Source organism: Trametes versicolor (genome assembly GCF_000271585.1).
Source record: "Trametes versicolor FP-101664 SS1 unplaced genomic scaffold TRAVEscaffold_11, whole genome shotgun sequence".
NCBI lineage: Eukaryota > Fungi > Basidiomycota > Agaricomycetes > Polyporales > Polyporaceae > Trametes > Trametes versicolor.
In genome coordinates this window covers 970,101-986,165 of record NW_007360331.1, presented here as the reverse complement: position 1 = coordinate 986,165, position 16,065 = coordinate 970,101, and the positions used below count along the sequence as shown (strand labels likewise).

The window sequence follows — 16,065 nt, the reverse complement described above, 5'->3', positions numbered from 1 at the left end:
ACGAGCAGATGGGGGAGCAGTGACGCTCGTAGGCTCTTGCAAAGAGTCTGCACGCCGCTCGCAGCACATTCCGATGCTCTGTGTGCTGCACAAAGGTATACGTTAACGCACGTGGTGCAACGAGGATCGTAGAACACTCACGAAGTTCAAGCGAGCCGTCTGGATAGACTGGGACGAACAATGCGATATGAACAATATACATATTCGTCACAGCAAATGAGCACAGCAATATCGAAGTGGTCGCCGCAGAGCTAGAAGAACGAGTCAGGTGAGCAACCCCATGCCAACTAAGGAGCTGTTGCTCACATGCGACATGGCAAAAATCATCTATCCTACTAGTTGCCTGAGGCGGAACACCCCCTCCCATGCAGCCGCAACCGTGTCCTTGAACATCCGTTCTACGGCCGGTTCAGACTTGGGTCCTAGACGCCATCGGAAGAGCGAGTCGCTGAGATCCCCACGGATTCTCTGCCATTCGCGAAGGACCTGGGGTGCAGTCGGACGCGTCTCTGGCTGTAACCGCTTCATCTGCTCGATCAAGGGGAGAAGAAACTCCATGCTGTTGTACTCCTGTCGGCGTGTCAGTTCATTAAACAACAGGACGCCGTGGCTGGCTCACCTGTGCGAAGTGTTTGAATAACATGTTTCCTAGAGCGTAAATGTCGACCGGGAAAGCGTCGTATGGAACATCCGGGGAGAGCTCTGGTACCTCTGCATCCCGCCCGACATCTCCGACGACGAGTGAGGGTGCGCCTTCCGGAAACTTGACAGAGAGACCGAAGTCGATGTAGTAGTAGCGTATCGAGCGACCTGTTCGTGGAAGAGGGGTGACATCGTATAGTGCGTCTAGGCTGGCCTCAAGTCTGACCGGATGGTGGCCGTCTGGATAGAGAGGCTTTGCGTCCATCATGATGTTGGCGAGTGCTATGTCGCTATGTGAAGCACAAGGTGAGACAGTGAGACAGACGCTGTACCTGGAGCATCTCTCACCGGTGTGCTATCCTGTGTTTATGCATGAACACAAGGCCCTGCGGAAACGTATGAGCTCGATGTGGATCGTATGCCACAGCGCGGCTTTATCGTACCTCGACCAATTGGTTGATGAACTCAATCACCTCTCCAATATTTCCAAATTCGGGGTCGTTGCAGGGGCGCAGGTAAGGCATCACCATTAGCGATAGCTGGGGGTCGAAAGGATCCGGAAGGATTGCGAAGACTGGGACCGCGTGGTTCGTTTTGTCCTCGGCGTTGGAGAGAAATTGGGCGATATGGACTTCTTGACTATTTCTCGGAAACGTTTTGATAGCAACCAGTTCATTGTCTGTGCGACGCCTAGCATCAATAACTTGGTGGTCCTATGATATATGAACGTGTTTAACCTCGCTGTGACCGAAAAACGAGTTGCTCAGAAGCACCTACCAAGAGCATGATCGAGTCCTCACAGTATATGGGATCCAGATTTGTTCCAATCCACGACGGCTTCCATTTGGGTGCATATCGCGGCCGCAGGAGGTATCCCGAATCTTGCAGGTAGCGGTAACGCTGGCTCCAGAAGGTCTCAAACGGTAAGAGTCCGTAATGGCCTAAACGGGTAGATCTTGCGTAGATCTCGACCCCCGCGGGATTTAAAACAGCATGACGAGGCAGCCGTTTCTGCTTGTCCTGTGCAGACATCGGCTGGCGTGAACCGCGGAGGAAGTTGCGGTGTGGAGACCATTAACGCGTGTGTGCGGCAGATGAGAGATCTCAACGCGGAAGAAACGTGTCTCCCAAAAGCGGCATAGGTTTGGTTCGGAGCGCCCACCTTGCTTGGCGCCCAACTTTCTGCGTGCGACCATGATGAGGGCAACCCCGCAAATGGATCTCATGGCCCAGCAGGCCACTGTAGAAGTCCAGGGCACGTTTATTCCGTCTATTCGAGACTTCCGGGCTGTTTCTGATGATGCGTTCGCATGTGCAGGACCACCGCCTCATCTACCAGGTGCCAGCACACCCCGCCACAGTCAAAGGGCACTCAGGGCTGGCAACCGAGAGGGCACGCGGTGGCCGCCAGCTACCCACATATACCGCGCATCGTAGTGGGTTCAGAACCTCCTCCTCTCAGGCTCTCTTAGGCCTAGATTCACTCCACTTCAACTCGTTTCCAAGCCCTACTGTGCTGGTGGCGTAGATTCATCATGTCGGACAGCGGTTACAACATCTGGAGCGTCGTGAGCAGTGTACTAGGCCTACTAGGACTTATACGCCTTGCTTGGATCTACACGCAACTTCCCTCCAGAAAGTTCCGTGCTCTAGAGCGTCTCATGGCGGAAACAGAGGGGATGTTTCGTAAAGGGCTCGATGACGGACTTTACACGTGCGAGACGGACCTATGCAAACTCCATTCAAGCTTCCTAGCGTAAGTCATCTATGCCTATCCCTCGCGACGTTTCTTCTCACTTGATGTTGATTGTGTGTAGTAGGAATCTTTTCATCGACGACTTGCGTGACTCAGTGGGCACCCTCGACACATGGACTGCGGAAGTGGCGGGTTGGTGGGGTGGTCTCTCAGGCAAGATCGCTCGTGTTCACAAAGAGGTGGAGAAATTGCGCTCCAAAGTCGTCGTGAGAATCTCGTTTTACTTCCCTGTTAGCGTTTATCTGACACTGCCGTCGTTTGTAGGATAGTAGTTCCAGGAACCGACGACGACTCGCTGCGGAAGGGTATGCCCAGATCGTAGCTCGATACTCTAGTTCGCGTAGCCAAGGTTAGTTTCTTCTACGGCTTCATTCAGACTCTGGCTGATGATGTATTTACCGCACGGCAGAACGTCGCTCGAGCATACTCTCGTTCATTAGCCAAGACGACTGCTCCACCCCGTCCGAGTCGCCTAGCGACCCCGGCCAAGCCAGCGACGTGCCACCGGCTCTCGAGTGGTACCCGCCCCCTCGCCGCACCGATTCCCCACTTCCGATCCTAGAACAAGACACCCCGCTTCCGGCCCGATCGGATGCTCCGCCCCACACTTCTCTGCGTGAGGACCTCGGCCTCGCCACTGTTTCCGACGCAGATCCGCATCCACCCTCGGTCACTCCAAACGCTGATCAACGGCCGGACAACACTCCGAGTTGTAAACCAACCTGCGAAGACGCTAGGTCCCTCTCCGTCTCGGAAACGGATCTTAAGCATCTCCTCGCGCTGGCTCTGGGGTCCTCGAGCTTCCGCGACGAGAAGGGTAAACGCCACCGTGCGACACGGCGCGATGTCTTACTGCGCTTTGGCCAGCATCTGTTTGGCCCCGATACCTCCTTCGATGTTCCCGAAGCATCGTCGCATACGCGACATGCCAAACGCACCCGCCTAAAAGGAGCGACGTGCCGCATACGAGGTTACCGTGAACTCTCGCCGCAAGGCATATCCAGGGCTGCTGGTTCAGTCCATTCCTCCGACAAGGCACCACCCGTGCTCGAGCGCGTAAAAGACGACGAGTACGGCGCGGCTGATTGGCAAGACGAATGAAGGTGCGACCGTTCACTCTGCGATGCTCCCGGACTCAGGATCGACTCCGGCTTCGAAGCCGGAGGCATACTTTCTTCGCTTTCTATTCCCTATGACCGTCTATGCTCTCTCGCCGCCCGTCCTCCGTCATGCACCCCACTTCGCCTCTTGTTTATCCTCTGTACGGTATCTGCCGGTTGCCGTGACGGTTCTAATGTTTGTACCATACACGCTGTATGCCCGCTGCTCTACCATCTCTCTTGCTCTCCGCGCTCTGCATCTGACCAGTGACGCGAAACCAACCGTTATTGCTCTACGCGTTGATGAATGACTTTCGTGGTGATTACTGAGTGTGGCTGGAGACGTCACGACGGACCGGCGGAGGCCGTGAACACCGTACCGGCCGCGTCATTGATACCACTCGCAGTGCAGCGAGTCCTGGATTCGGACCGCCGGTGCTCACTTCGCCTATTGTCACAATGCTGGGTTCTCCAGGTACCCACCCCACTTTCGCTTCTGCTGATCGCGATCCATCATGGGCTGTACAAGGCCCTGTCATGTAATGCTCCCGAATCCGAGAACCCCATGCCGCAGTCCTTATTATTCTGTCGTATGCGGCGCTACTGGTTGTGGCGGCATCGGAATGGCTTCGCCAACCACCATACAAGCGGGATCGTTACTTCCGTACTTCAGGTCACTGATTGTTTCTTGTTTTCAGGACGCTTGTGCGGACAAGCGCAGTCCGCACTGGCCGAACGCGCCATACTACCCGCACTGGAGAGCGAGCCAACGAGAGAAATGACGCGGTGCGGAGGCCGCACTGATAGTGCAGCAAGGTACGCACGGCCCAGTTCTTAAGCTTCTATTGATCATCGATGCGCCCGTGGTATATGGGCGGCCCATGAGGCGTGCTTCTCCCTGCTTTCGACACAAGGCTCCTGATTCTGGTGTATCACGAGTCATTTCGGCTCCAGTACTTAGGACATGAGAGGCGGTGGCGGAGGGAGACACGCATCCTCCTTCACTCAACCATGCGCTATTTAAGCAGAGCTGGAATGGCCCTTCCGCCTTTTATGCATTGGTATGCCGCAGGGTCTTGCAGCTCGTGGGCAGGATCACCCGCCGATGTTGATGCCAAAGCCACGCCTGCGAAGGCCCCTTCTCCATGGTATGTTCTTCGTGTTCTGTGCCAGTGCAGCCACGGATGAGCTGCAGCCCGAAGCCCTTTCTTCCTCTCACACCCTTAGGCACGCCTCCACTTGCTATCTACAGTCTAATTCCTCTTCAACATCGTGGCCTGCAACGATAGCGCGTCGCTCCGGCATACCGCCGCAGGGCGACTTCGCTCGCTAAACATGAACCTTTCCCAGCTCATTTCCGATAGACGCGCCGCACCTAACCCCCCTTGTTCTCGCCATGCGCGTGTCCCAAAGGCGATAAAACATAGCCCTCACGGACAAGGAAACTCTTCACTAGGCCCCACATCTGCCCCCTCTCCGCTCCTCTGCCCGTCCATACTCTTGCAGCGCCGCCGTGTACCTCACTAGCAACCATGACCGAGCATTCCTCTCTGTGCCAGATCGCTCCCGCCGCGCTGCTGCTCTTCAGCTTCTTCGCATTCTTCTGCGTCGCCATATACCGCCTGGCCGGATGGACTTACGCGAAGTTCCACGCGCTCGATGAGGAGGCAAACAAGGTGGACACCCAACTCCACTCCCTCCAGGAAGAAGGCCGCGTGTACATCACGCCCGGTGCGGACTTGGGCGCTCGCATGGAGGAGTACGTGTCTCCCTGCCTCCTACGCTCCGCTTTAGCTTATCGCACACCAACAGCATCCGTGCTCGCATCGAGCGCATTCGACCTGCCTGTACGGTGAAGTTCCACCCTATATGGTTCTTTATCCCCGTGGGGAGGCCCCTTCACCGGGAGCTCGCTGCACTCTCTGCAGACATAGCCAAGCTGAAGGCAGACCTCGAGCCAGAGGTGAGTACGCGTCCAACGGCGTAGCTGCGGCGACTGATGGACTTCTTACAGACTCCGGATGTGTGCGAAAAGCACTCGTCGTAAACCCACAGATTTCTCTCTCCCCTCGCTTCCAGCCCTTGGATGGAGGTTTTCCTCACCTTCTCACACGCTCCCCGTTGTTACGTTATCTGCATGGGCGCAAGCGCATGCTCGCGGCATTGCGAGTACGATGCTTGTCCCCACTGTCCTCACGCTTGCTATGCCGTCTCCACATATCTATCCCAATTCTCCCCGTCCCCACATATGCTCTCCAGATTTACCTGTATTTAGTAGACCGCGCTACATGTAGGAGGTGTAGAAGATTTCGCGGAAACTGTACTATTACCTCGTTCAGCCGGACTCGGACTTCTCTGTTCGGGTCGTCCACTTAATTGTCATGTGTCTCCGCGCCACGCGCAGGAGCTTCATATTCAGCTTTCGATATCCGTTCGAATCGCATGCCTGAGCAGCGCTCAGGCAACGCGTCCGTCATGATGCAGGCCTGCGCTGACGAACCGTGCGCAGTGCGTGTGATGTATAGATAACCGCGGTCCGCAACATAAAAAGTCTGCTGGAGATCGCTCTGACCTGTGTCTGAGGCAGTGCGAGCGGCGTCGTAATCCATACTGGGCTTTTCACGCGTTGGTAGCACTGCTTCGTACGTTACGGCGCGAACGACTCGATGAGCATGCAACACGGGCAGCATGTTCTGCAACAGGCCACAATACACACCTTTGACGGAAATTTGGCGCCTGAGGTTGCATCACTAGCGTCTGACTCCTTGAGAGTCGATAATACATTTTGATTCGACCGCGAACGAGCACATAGGGAGAGCAGCGAACCTGTCGCCGAACGATAGCTGGAGCGTAGCAGGAAAGCATACAAGGTTGGAAAAGAGTACAGGGAAAGAGAGGGAGAGAGAGAGCGTTGGAGAGCGAGAGGGCGAGAGCGGGATGGATGCGCATAGTGAACAAACAAACAGATAAGAGTAGCATAATGTTGTATCGATCGAGAACAAGGTCATAATATCGGCCTTACCTTCCGGGTTTCGACGTCCTCCCAGTCGTCCGCGTCGTCGTCCGGTTGCAATGGCTCGATGGACGACAGCTCCGCCATCGAGATCAGAAGTACGTCGCTATCGTCGTCGGCATCGCAGGAAGACGCGCGACGGGGATGCCGCCGGTGATGGTGCGCCACCGGGCGAAGGAGTGTGCGGAAGCGCGACGGGAAAGATCTGGGATTCTTCCACCCGCGGAACGATGGCGTATGCCAGCCCCTGGAGGGTGCCGGCCCTGCCGCAGGGGAAGCGTGAGTGTCTCTAGCCCTACGCCGCGATGGCTGTTGCTCTGCTACATGATCCTCGGAGGAAGGAGAGTCCCCGGAGGACGAGGCCGGGAGTGAAGATAAGGTGGCGGGGACGGAGGGGGGTACGGCGTATACGTCGTCATTCTCGAGCGAAGGTAGGCTTACGTCGGGGTCTTCTCGAAGGGGGATGCAACCGTTGCTCTTCGTCGGAGGCTCCGAGCGCCAGGGGAAGATCAAGGACAAGAAGCGGCGCGGCGTCTCCTTCAAGAAACGCCACACTTTCGTGTAGAGCTTCGGTGTACAAGGATCTGAACCTTATGAAGCGACACGTTCAATAAACTGGAGGCGGTCGGTCACGATGAGCCCCACCTTCAAGTGCGCCACCGCCACCAGCGGCCAAAAGGCGCCTCGCTTCAGCTCGTGCTCTTTCTTCCCGTTGACGCGTGCTGGCCGTCTGCAAATACACTCAGTTCAAACAAACCGCCAGCGTGAAATGCATAAGCTCGTACCGAGATGGCGGCGCGCAACTTCATGGCTTCATACTCGATGCAACGAATCTGACTTGTCAGGCCTTTGATCAAGTTCTTGAAATTCTCGGTCAAGTCCGTCGCGGAATTCGCTCTGTCCCTGAGGTCTCTTGCGGCGGTCTGTAGTCTGTGCAAGGTCTGTCAAGAACAAAAAGAAATCGGTGCGTTGTATCGGTACCCACAATTTCAACTGCTCAGTGAATAATTTGATATGGTGGTCTTCTAGGAGCCCCTCTTCGATGGACTCGTGCAACTGGGCGTCGGCGGATGCCAGCGTCTCAAAGAGACCCGCCACCTTTCTGGTGGGCAGCTGTAGCGCCACAATGGTGAGGATAAGGGGGATGGCGGTAAGAACCCCCACAACGCTAACAAAGGTCTCCCATCGATTATAGGCAGAGCTCGACATGCTGTAAGGATGGGGGAGGATGCCTTGGAGGGCGTTACGGGGAGAGAGAGTGGCCGCCACTTCGCAAAGACAGAGGTAGAAGAGCCCAAATCTCATCCGTGCAGGCGTCCGGAGGGGCGGCTACGGTCCTGGGAGATCGGATCCCTCGTGTGCAGGGTGTGTATCAGTCTGCACCGCCTGGGTTCCATAAGAAATTCAGAACAAGGAGAGCTAGGAGAAGTTCGGGTTCTGTCGCTTAGCCAAACGGGGAGATCAGGTTCGCATGCAGTGGCACTAAGCACGGCATGGGTGCGCTCGCACCATCATCATGTTCGCCGCCCGGACGCGCCGGCCCTTGGTCGCGCGGCCGCATGCACCATTGGACATGCTTGAAACATCATCTTCGTCAGTCTCTTTCGTGCTCTGTTCACCGTGGCTCACCTTTCATTTGAGTAAATTCGACTGCTGGCCTGACGGTGGGTGCATACTAGCAGAAATTCGACCGTCAGCCTCGAGTGTGGGCGCTTGTAGCCTTTGCCACGTGTCGTAAATTGCCATTTGCGGAACAAGATCTCGAACACACCTCTTCGATCACGCTCTCAGCCTGAGCCAGATTGTGCAACACGCCCAATTGGGTAGACGGGAACTTGGCCATCCTCCAAGCTCGCATTCTCCGACCCTCATCCTACATGGCCGAAGGAAGGAAACTGCCGGGCTACGTCTACCTTCCCCCCGAAGCCGCTCGCCGCCAAGCTGAACGCACTCGCGATGGCACATACAAACTCATTTCCTCCGAAATTCCATGGAAGGATAGGTATCATTTTCTGAAGCAGAACGGTTATCAACTACGACCGCGGTATAATCCTTCGTGGGAGCCCTCTTGGAAGGGAACAAATCTGGATCCAGCGTTCTGTGAGGACTATGTAGTCTTGAGCGTTTGTCATTCGAGTTGTTCCTGTATGTCTTGGGCTTTACTCACAAGCGGGTTACAGACCTATAACGTGACTGACGCTACGCGTCTTTCCGACAACTGTCGCGTTGCGATAAAGGTGGTGAAACGGAGTGACCAAGAACTTCAAATCTCGCAATTCTTGACCTCTATACAACATCCTGCGAACCATTGCGTTTCAGTTTACGGCACCCTTGACGACCCACTCGATACGTCAACATTGCTGATGGTCATGCAGTACCTGACACCTTGGAATGAACCCGAGTTCTCCGTCTTAGGCGACGTTGTAGACTTCGTGACCCAAATGCTCGAGGCAAGTGGGTTTCGTTCTTAGTAATATCAATGACATGTTTACGCCAAGTTAGGGTCTGGAATTTCTCCATAACCAGCATGTGGCCCACCGGTAAACATCAGGCTTCTTCTTCCCCTACGACTTACCGCTTATCACCCGTGGTAGAGATGTAGCGTCTCTCAATATCATGATGAACGGAAGCGTCCTGTTTCCGCAAGGGCATCATCCAGTCTGGACGTATCGATCCCCGGACGCCGTATACGACCTCACACCGCTACAGCGCATGGACCATCCGGTCCGGTACTTCTACGTCGACTTCGGACTCTCAGTGCGCTTCCAACCTGGCGCGTCAACGATGGTCGTGGGCGACGTCGGCCGAGATGCGGAGGTTCCTGAGCTTTCGTGGGACGTGCCATACGATCCGTTTAAGGCGGACATATACGCCCTGGGGAACCTCTTCGACAAGGAGTTCCAGCAGGTATGCCCGCAGGCACGCGTCGCGAGCGTACCACTGACGCACTTGCGCAGCGGTATCACAGCCTTCAGTTTCTCCTGCCACTCATCGAATCCATGAAACACAAACAACCCGAGCAGCGACTGACCGCGAGCGAGCTCGTGCAAATATTCGCGAGCACCCGGAAGACGCTCAACCCAAACGGCTTCCGCTGGCGTCTTGGCCCGAAATCCGAGCCGGCGTATGAGAGACTGTTCAACGACGGTGTCGCAGTTGCGAAGGAGAGCATCAACCAGCTGCGGCGGCTGGTACGATCGTAGACCGATCAAATGTGAGTCGTGTTCATGCGGACCTGTGTATGTCTACACTGACGCACAAGACAGGTTGTATACCTAGTCATCATCTATATCACCTCGCTATCGCGCTTTGCATGCTACATCGACTTGAACCTCGCTGTGTGGTGCCACACCTGAAGTCTTCCATCAAGCAAAGGTTCAGGCTCTCCAGCGTCACTTCGCTATGAGCGGATCGATACTGTCATCGGCGGGCGCGATCACGCACAGCGAGTCGCGCGCCAAAGACATAATTATTTGCGTGAAGCAACAGCAAGCCGCCTCCCGTCCCCCAAAAAACCAAGCCCGTTCGAGCCAGTGCATCTCGGCTTCGCTGCAGGGCGGAGAGACCAGGCTCGCTGGCGCTGTAACGTAAGGACCGAGTACGACCTCGGGCGCACGATCAACAATATGCTTGCCGCTGCTCGAGGCGGAACAAATGGCTCGTTCAATGACTGGCTTTTACATCGTGAGTCCATTCCATACGTCGCATCACCTACGCCGCCCATCATCCATTGATATGTCCACATAGATTATGTGCCCAGAGATCGACAGCTGCACACTCATCCTATATCCCGCTCTATCGTCGACTATACCGCATGATCCATACAGATCCGACATCGACGACTTCGAACTATTATGAGGAGGCTGAGCAGGTATGGCAGACGAGCCGGCTCCATGAGCGCATCGCTAACGAGCGTGCACAGCGATACTATAGCCTCCGATTCTCCGGCCGACCGTCCACTCGCGAAGTAGTGGGAGCTGGAACTGCTGCCCACTGCAGGCGGGCTGGTTCAGATGTTCGCCAGAACCTGCGTGGGCGATTGAGTCGTCCCGCCTCTGCTTCTGTCTTTCTTTTCTTTCTTTGAATCCTCGTTTATTGCCCTCGAGGGCCGAGCCCTATGGTAGGCAATACAGCGCAAGTGTCTACGGGGAAGCACCGAGGGGTCAACCGACATATGTAGGGGGGTGGAAGGGAGCGGCGACCGGGGCCGCCGCGGGCACAGTAGTATGGTAGCATAAGTTTAGATGACCGGGAGCAATAGAGAAAGTTATCGACAGACAGTGAAGGGGGAGGGGAAGGGCCACATGCTGGTCGCACCGCGCCGGCCATTATACGGCAGGGCGCCGGGTTCTAAACCTGTCCGTGCTTTGCAACAGCGCTTGCGCTGCCGGGCTATAAGCCTCTTGCCACGGAAGGGGTACGGTAGGCGGGCAGACACCCGACACCGTCAGAACTCCCCCGGCCCCAGCGCGGAGATTACGCTCCCAGCATGCCCGTATACAAACAAAGTAGACGACACGAAACGAAGGCGGAGAAAGCGAACGAAGACAGGGAGGGGGAGAGCGAAAGAGCCGGGGATGGCGTGGTGTACAGGTCGTCATGCGTCGCCGCCTTCCTCGTCGCTGTCGGGGCTCTGCTTCTGTCTTGGGCCCAAAAGATCAGTCTGCGTACGAGAGATTGTGTCACGTCGGCGTCGTCGCCGCAGAAAGAGGGCTACCGATCGTTGACGTTACGTACGATAGTAGCCCACTGAGTCGCGCGTGTACGCGTCGACACGCAGTTCAAGATGTAGCTACTACCTTTTATACTACTTTGCGATCGTGTGTCGCTCGCTGTCAGTCGAGATGTTGAACGGCAGGATTCATTGGTATCGGGCGTGATAATGCAGATGTTTCGGGTATAAGCGTACAAAAAATGTAACAGAGACGAGCGACAGAAATGATAGACAGGCATGTGCGGTAACGTACTAGAGCGTAGAGTGCATGAGGTGACGAGGCGACGGGGGGTTCCATAGAGCGAGAAGAAATAACAGAGTCGACAGAGCGGGTGGCGAGAGGAGAGCATAAAACAAATCAAGACAGAGAGGAGCCTAAACTTCGACGTGCGTCTCAAGCTACCGTATGGCAGCATGAGGCCGGGATCCACCTCCGCGCGAGACAGATTTGGACCTACGCATACGACAAACGCGCTGCACGAGCAAGCGCCCGTGTGCGCGCAACAGCGTATCCTTGCTTCTTGCGTCGCAAGGAGTGCGTGGAGCTCGTCTTGGAAGACGAGACAGACTTGCGTCTTTCTCCCCATGGGGCGTTCCAATCAGCGCGCGGAGAGCGGGCGTCGTCGCGCCATCCGGTCAAGGGTAGCTCGGGGAGAGGCGGCGCTATCAGGCGAGCGTCGTCGGGAAGCACCCAAGAATCGGACGAAGCCGATGAATGAGATGAGGATGAGCTTGAAGCAGTCGACTGCGTTTCGGAGGTGGCGGACGTATCTAGTCGTATCTCCTGATGAGTATAGGCAACGCGCGAGGATCACAACCCAGGGCGTTACCTGCAACGGGAGTGGCACCCGCAGATGCCGCCGACATGCCTGCGTCGTTTTCCCGAGGGGATTGCAACGCGTATGCGGCGCTACTTATCTGTGACACGGTGAGCGAGCGTCGTTACGCAACGCATCGTAGAACCTGTACTCACCGAAATGTCCGCCTGGGTTCTCCTGATATCCACGCATATATCATCGAAACCATCCGACCAGGTACTCAGCATGTGTCGTAGATCTTCAACGAAGGTTGTCCCGCTAAGGACACGGATTCGCAGCTGATTTGTCCGAGCTTGCAGCCTGCGCGACCGTCAGCGCCACAAGATTCCAAAATGGTCGCAAAGGTGAATTACTTGTCTATGACTTCGCGGAATCCTGCGGCTTCATTGCCACTGCCGAGACGGCCTTCTTCCACGCATCGATCCAAGAGAGTTTCAGTCTCTGCGAGGGCGGCCTCGACAATGCGTAGTTTCGCACGCGGAAGTTTCTTTTGTAAAATCCAGTAGAGGAGCTGGCACAAGATGGCCAGAAACCCAATGATACTAAGGACGGTACTGAGCACGTCAAGGGCGCCGGGCATAGTAGAAGGATGGCTGGGGAAGGTGGGGAGGGAAGATGACAGGAAGCGGGCAGTCGAGAGGACTCAGCGGGTCGGTATTAATATTATGATCCAAAGAAGGGGGTGAAACGCTCAAATCATGACTGGGCCGCGTGTAATGCACGCATATCGATAACCATGGCTTCTTCTTGGAGGCTGTGTGCGCGACGTTCTGCAGAGATGTACACGAGTTTTGGATATCGGGAGCATTAAAATGGTGGGAGTGGCGGCGTGACGGTTGACCACCTGACGGTGAAGGGCGCGCGAGGCCCTGCATCATGGCTCATAAATGAGACGCACACCGTAGGCCATCCCCATTGATACCTTCATCCAGCTCGTTGATGCCGGCGGCCAGACGCAGGTATCAACACGCAAGACGGGTTGGCGGGGTGAGTGCCAGTGGTCGCGAGAGTAAGAGAAAGAAATACCCCGGCGCCTCCCGACGCACTGAGCGCTTGCGCTCAGCGCAGCGCTAACTGCCGGGAGTTGCCGTACGGTGGCTAGTAGATTAGAACAGCAGGCGCTTAATCCTCACTCAGATCCACGACCGCCTGGTCCCTGCTTCACTCTGCACAACTAGGCTCTGGCAACAGTCCCCCTGTGGGATGGCCATGACAAACCAACATAAACTGCCCCATCATGTCTACCTCTCCCCCGAAGTCGCCCGCCGATACGCAGAACAAACGCGGAATGGTCTTTACGAACTACTACCTTATGAGATCGCATGGAGAGACCGCTATGAGTTTCTCCAAAAGCAAGGATATCTGCTACGACCTCGCTATCATCCAAAATGGGAGCCTTCGTGGATGGGTACCAACCTCGCTCCGGATTTTTGCGAAGACTCCATCAGACCGAGCGTAATGTCCATTCCTAGGCTCCTTTGGCGCGACGGAAAGCTGACAGGTGTGACTTGTTACTGCAGAGGTTCCATGTCATAGACGCGACGCGAATAACAGACGACTCGCGTGTAGCCATAAAACGCGTCAAGAAGGCGGGACAAGAGCTCCATATATCGCAGCATGTCGCCTCCCTCGCTGGTCCCGATGATCACTGCATATCCGCGATAGAGGCCATCTCCGATCCGTTGGACGTTCAAATGGCCCTTCTTGTAATGCCGTACCTCAGACCATTTAACGATCCAGAGCTGCAAGTAGTCGGCGACGTAGTTGACTTTGTATCGCAGATGCTCAAAGTACGTGAAACCTAGTTATTACTCGTGGGGAAGCGACGTCCGTGCTAACCTGCTTATAACAGGGCATGGCCTTCCTACACAGGAATCGGATCGCACATAGGTAGGTAAAGCGGGTCCCTCAAAATCCACCGTTAATTCTCAATCAGGGATATAGCACGTTCGAACATCATGATGGACGCTCGGTCGATGTACCCTAACGGTCATCACCCGGTGCGAATGCACCGCGCGCCGGATCTCATCCACAATGCAAACGCGCTCCCTCGAATCGACCATCCCGTGACATATTACTACGTCGACTTCGGCTTGTCCGCGCACTTTCCTCTAGGAGCATCTCCCCTAGTACTCGGGAAGGTCGGGCATGACATGGAGATTCCGGAGATATCTAATGAGGTACCATTTGACGCGTACAAGGCCGACATCTACGCTCTAGGAAACCTCTTCGACAAGGACTTCTTGCAGGTACGTCGTGTCATGATAGTTCTGCACGTCGCTCACCCACAGTATGCGGCAGCGCTTCGACAACGTTCAATTCCTGCAGCATCTGGTGGAATGCATGAAGCAGAAGGAACCTGGCGTTCGGCCGCCCGCCGATGAGTTGATCAGGATGTTCCAACAACTGCGCGCGCTTGTCCCCGAATCGTCCGTCCGCTGGCGCCTCGTTCAGCGCTCAGAGCAGCCGTACGAGAAGTTGATCAACGACACCGTCGCCGTGGCGCGGGACGGTTTGAACAATCTTAAGCGCATGGTCGGGTAATCCGCTATGCAGTACGTTCCTCCTCCCTTTTCTAACGCGGGAGCTGATCAACATTGCTCGTCACAGCCACCTCTACACTTCTACACCCATTTTATCTCTGGTCTGCTCTGTTGCTCTGCTCGTTACGCTCTGCGGCCGAATCTTCTAGTTCGCGCCTTGTACTATCTGTATTGTTTGAAACATGGGTCCACCACGCGTCATCTTCACGTCGGATCGCAAGACCCATCGCCTCTCGCCGCCTTCTAGGCCAAGTCCCGCCTTAGAGTTAGACCGTCTGCGCAAGGTATGTGCTCGTTGCCTATCTTATGCTGTCTTTAATCACGCAATACCCCCCAGGAATATGCGACTGAGACTTGATCGGCGGTGCCATCGGCAGCATCGTTGGCCAAAACTCAGCGCACGGCGCGGTGTTGCATCAAAATGTGTACCATCGTCTTGCCCGCCGAGCCTGGCAGCCGCTACTCTGTTCATGTGCAAGAACGCCAAAGAGTATCCTGAATGTGGGAATAGATAGGGTCTCTTTCTCTCACTGGGCATCAATAATTTCAGAATGACGACGAACGTGGAGGAAACTACAACACCCGCCCTGGATCCCATGTGTAATTTCAAAGAGTTGACGACGCCTAGAAGGCTTCAGTGTCTCTGAGCGACCTCGTCAAGCTAGGTCTTCTTATCTTCTAGGATCGCAGGTACGTAGCGCACTGCTCTTCCGGCGGCTGCTGATGACGAGCTCCGCGTTCGCATAGAAGCCATACATCATCGACGCGAATCGCAGTTAGGAACATGTCGAATGCCAAAACGAAGGCCAGGGGACGGCAAATCGCTCTCCGAGCGCCTGTACGTACGTGGGCTAGGCACGGCTCCGACGATTCGCGGGGTAAGATGCTCCGCAGTGACGGTGTCCTACACTTCTCACCGGTCATCGCCCTTTCATGGCAGCATCCAGAAGCGTGTATACCTGCTCGTTGCGGCGCGATCATGGCCGCCATCCACCTGCAAATCGTGCGCGAACAGCATATCGTCCTTAGACGACATGAGATGCTCGCGCATTGCGTGCACGATGTTCGCGATGTCAGGGCCGTGAACGTGGGCGAGATGGTAGGAGGACCCAGAGTCCCGATATCAGCAGGACGGTCTTGATATTAGCGGAACAAGGAGAGGAGAAGGCGGAGGCGGCGTCAGCTCGAGCGCCCTTCGAGAATACCTACTTTTGAGAACCGCGAGAGACGCCGCTGAAAGTGTTCTCACCGATCCCTCGTGTTGAAGGGACTCATGGATCATCAAGAAGAAGTTGAATCTCCTTGGGAAAGAAAACACTATGTTTTCGCGAAAAGCATAGCCTACAGCGTGCTGATAGCCAGTCTGTGGGTACTCAATGTCATGTTATAGGTCGCCTCCGGCCGAGGACATGCGGTTGAGGACCTTCGTTCGCCGTCCCTCGGAGCGGCGAGAATGAGAGGAGGAAGCAAGGGAGCACA

At 55.6% G+C, this 16,065-nt stretch overlaps 7 protein-coding genes across 7 annotated transcripts; 4 read left to right on the top strand and 3 right to left on the bottom strand.

Moving 5' to 3' along the window:
- Positions 1-327: 327 nt before the first annotated feature.
- Positions 328-1,674, bottom strand: TRAVEDRAFT_173435 (kinase-like protein; the record flags this gene model as incomplete). The annotated part of the gene is made up of 5 exons (XM_008044851.1): positions 328-570; positions 620-932; positions 991-1,028; positions 1,086-1,355; positions 1,420-1,674. 5 exons carry the CDS (start codon positions 1,672-1,674, stop codon positions 328-330), a joined length of 1,119 nt encoding a protein of 372 aa, XP_008043042.1.
- Positions 1,675-2,177: 503 nt separating this feature from the next.
- TRAVEDRAFT_23324 (uncharacterized protein) lies at positions 2,178-3,499 on the top strand (the record flags this gene model as incomplete). The annotated part of the gene is made up of 4 exons (XM_008044366.1): positions 2,178-2,398; positions 2,463-2,604; positions 2,663-2,747; positions 2,808-3,499. The coding sequence occupies 4 exons, from the start codon at positions 2,178-2,180 to the stop codon at positions 3,497-3,499; spliced, it is 1,140 nt and encodes a 379-aa protein (XP_008042557.1).
- Positions 3,500-5,030: 1,531 nt separating this feature from the next.
- Positions 5,031-5,545, top strand: TRAVEDRAFT_51849 (uncharacterized protein; the record flags this gene model as incomplete). The annotated part of the gene is made up of 3 exons (XM_008044566.1): positions 5,031-5,257; positions 5,311-5,461; positions 5,513-5,545. The coding sequence occupies 3 exons, from the start codon at positions 5,031-5,033 to the stop codon at positions 5,543-5,545; spliced, it is 411 nt and encodes a 136-aa protein (XP_008042757.1).
- An 862-nt stretch (positions 5,546-6,407) lies between these two features.
- TRAVEDRAFT_74384 (uncharacterized protein) lies at positions 6,408-7,720 on the bottom strand (the record flags this gene model as incomplete). Its single annotated transcript, XM_008044850.1, has 4 exons — positions 6,408-7,101; positions 7,157-7,241; positions 7,297-7,441; positions 7,497-7,720. The coding sequence occupies 4 exons, from the start codon at positions 7,718-7,720 to the stop codon at positions 6,503-6,505; spliced, it is 1,053 nt and encodes a 350-aa protein (XP_008043041.1). The 3' UTR covers positions 6,408-6,502.
- A 693-nt stretch (positions 7,721-8,413) lies between these two features.
- On the top strand, positions 8,414-9,867 carry TRAVEDRAFT_74383 (uncharacterized protein). The gene is made up of 6 exons (XM_008044849.1): positions 8,414-8,634; positions 8,692-8,961; positions 9,014-9,051; positions 9,106-9,418; positions 9,469-9,725; positions 9,778-9,867. The coding sequence occupies exons 2-5, from the start codon at positions 8,875-8,877 to the stop codon at positions 9,712-9,714; spliced, it is 684 nt and encodes a 227-aa protein (XP_008043040.1). The 5' UTR covers positions 8,414-8,634; positions 8,692-8,874; the 3' UTR covers positions 9,715-9,725; positions 9,778-9,867.
- Positions 9,868-11,679: 1,812 nt separating this feature from the next.
- TRAVEDRAFT_51846 (uncharacterized protein) lies at positions 11,680-12,623 on the bottom strand (the record flags this gene model as incomplete). Its single annotated transcript, XM_008044565.1, has 4 exons — positions 11,680-11,996; positions 12,056-12,143; positions 12,199-12,343; positions 12,397-12,623. 4 exons carry the CDS (start codon positions 12,621-12,623, stop codon positions 11,680-11,682), a joined length of 777 nt encoding a protein of 258 aa, XP_008042756.1.
- Positions 12,624-13,252: 629 nt separating this feature from the next.
- TRAVEDRAFT_173429 (uncharacterized protein) lies at positions 13,253-14,740 on the top strand (the record flags this gene model as incomplete). Its single annotated transcript, XM_008044848.1, has 6 exons — positions 13,253-13,498; positions 13,564-13,833; positions 13,896-13,933; positions 13,980-14,292; positions 14,345-14,598; positions 14,654-14,740. The coding sequence occupies 5 exons, from the start codon at positions 13,253-13,255 to the stop codon at positions 14,585-14,587; spliced, it is 1,110 nt and encodes a 369-aa protein (XP_008043039.1). The 3' UTR covers positions 14,588-14,598; positions 14,654-14,740.
- Positions 14,741-16,065: the final 1,325 nt, after the last annotated feature.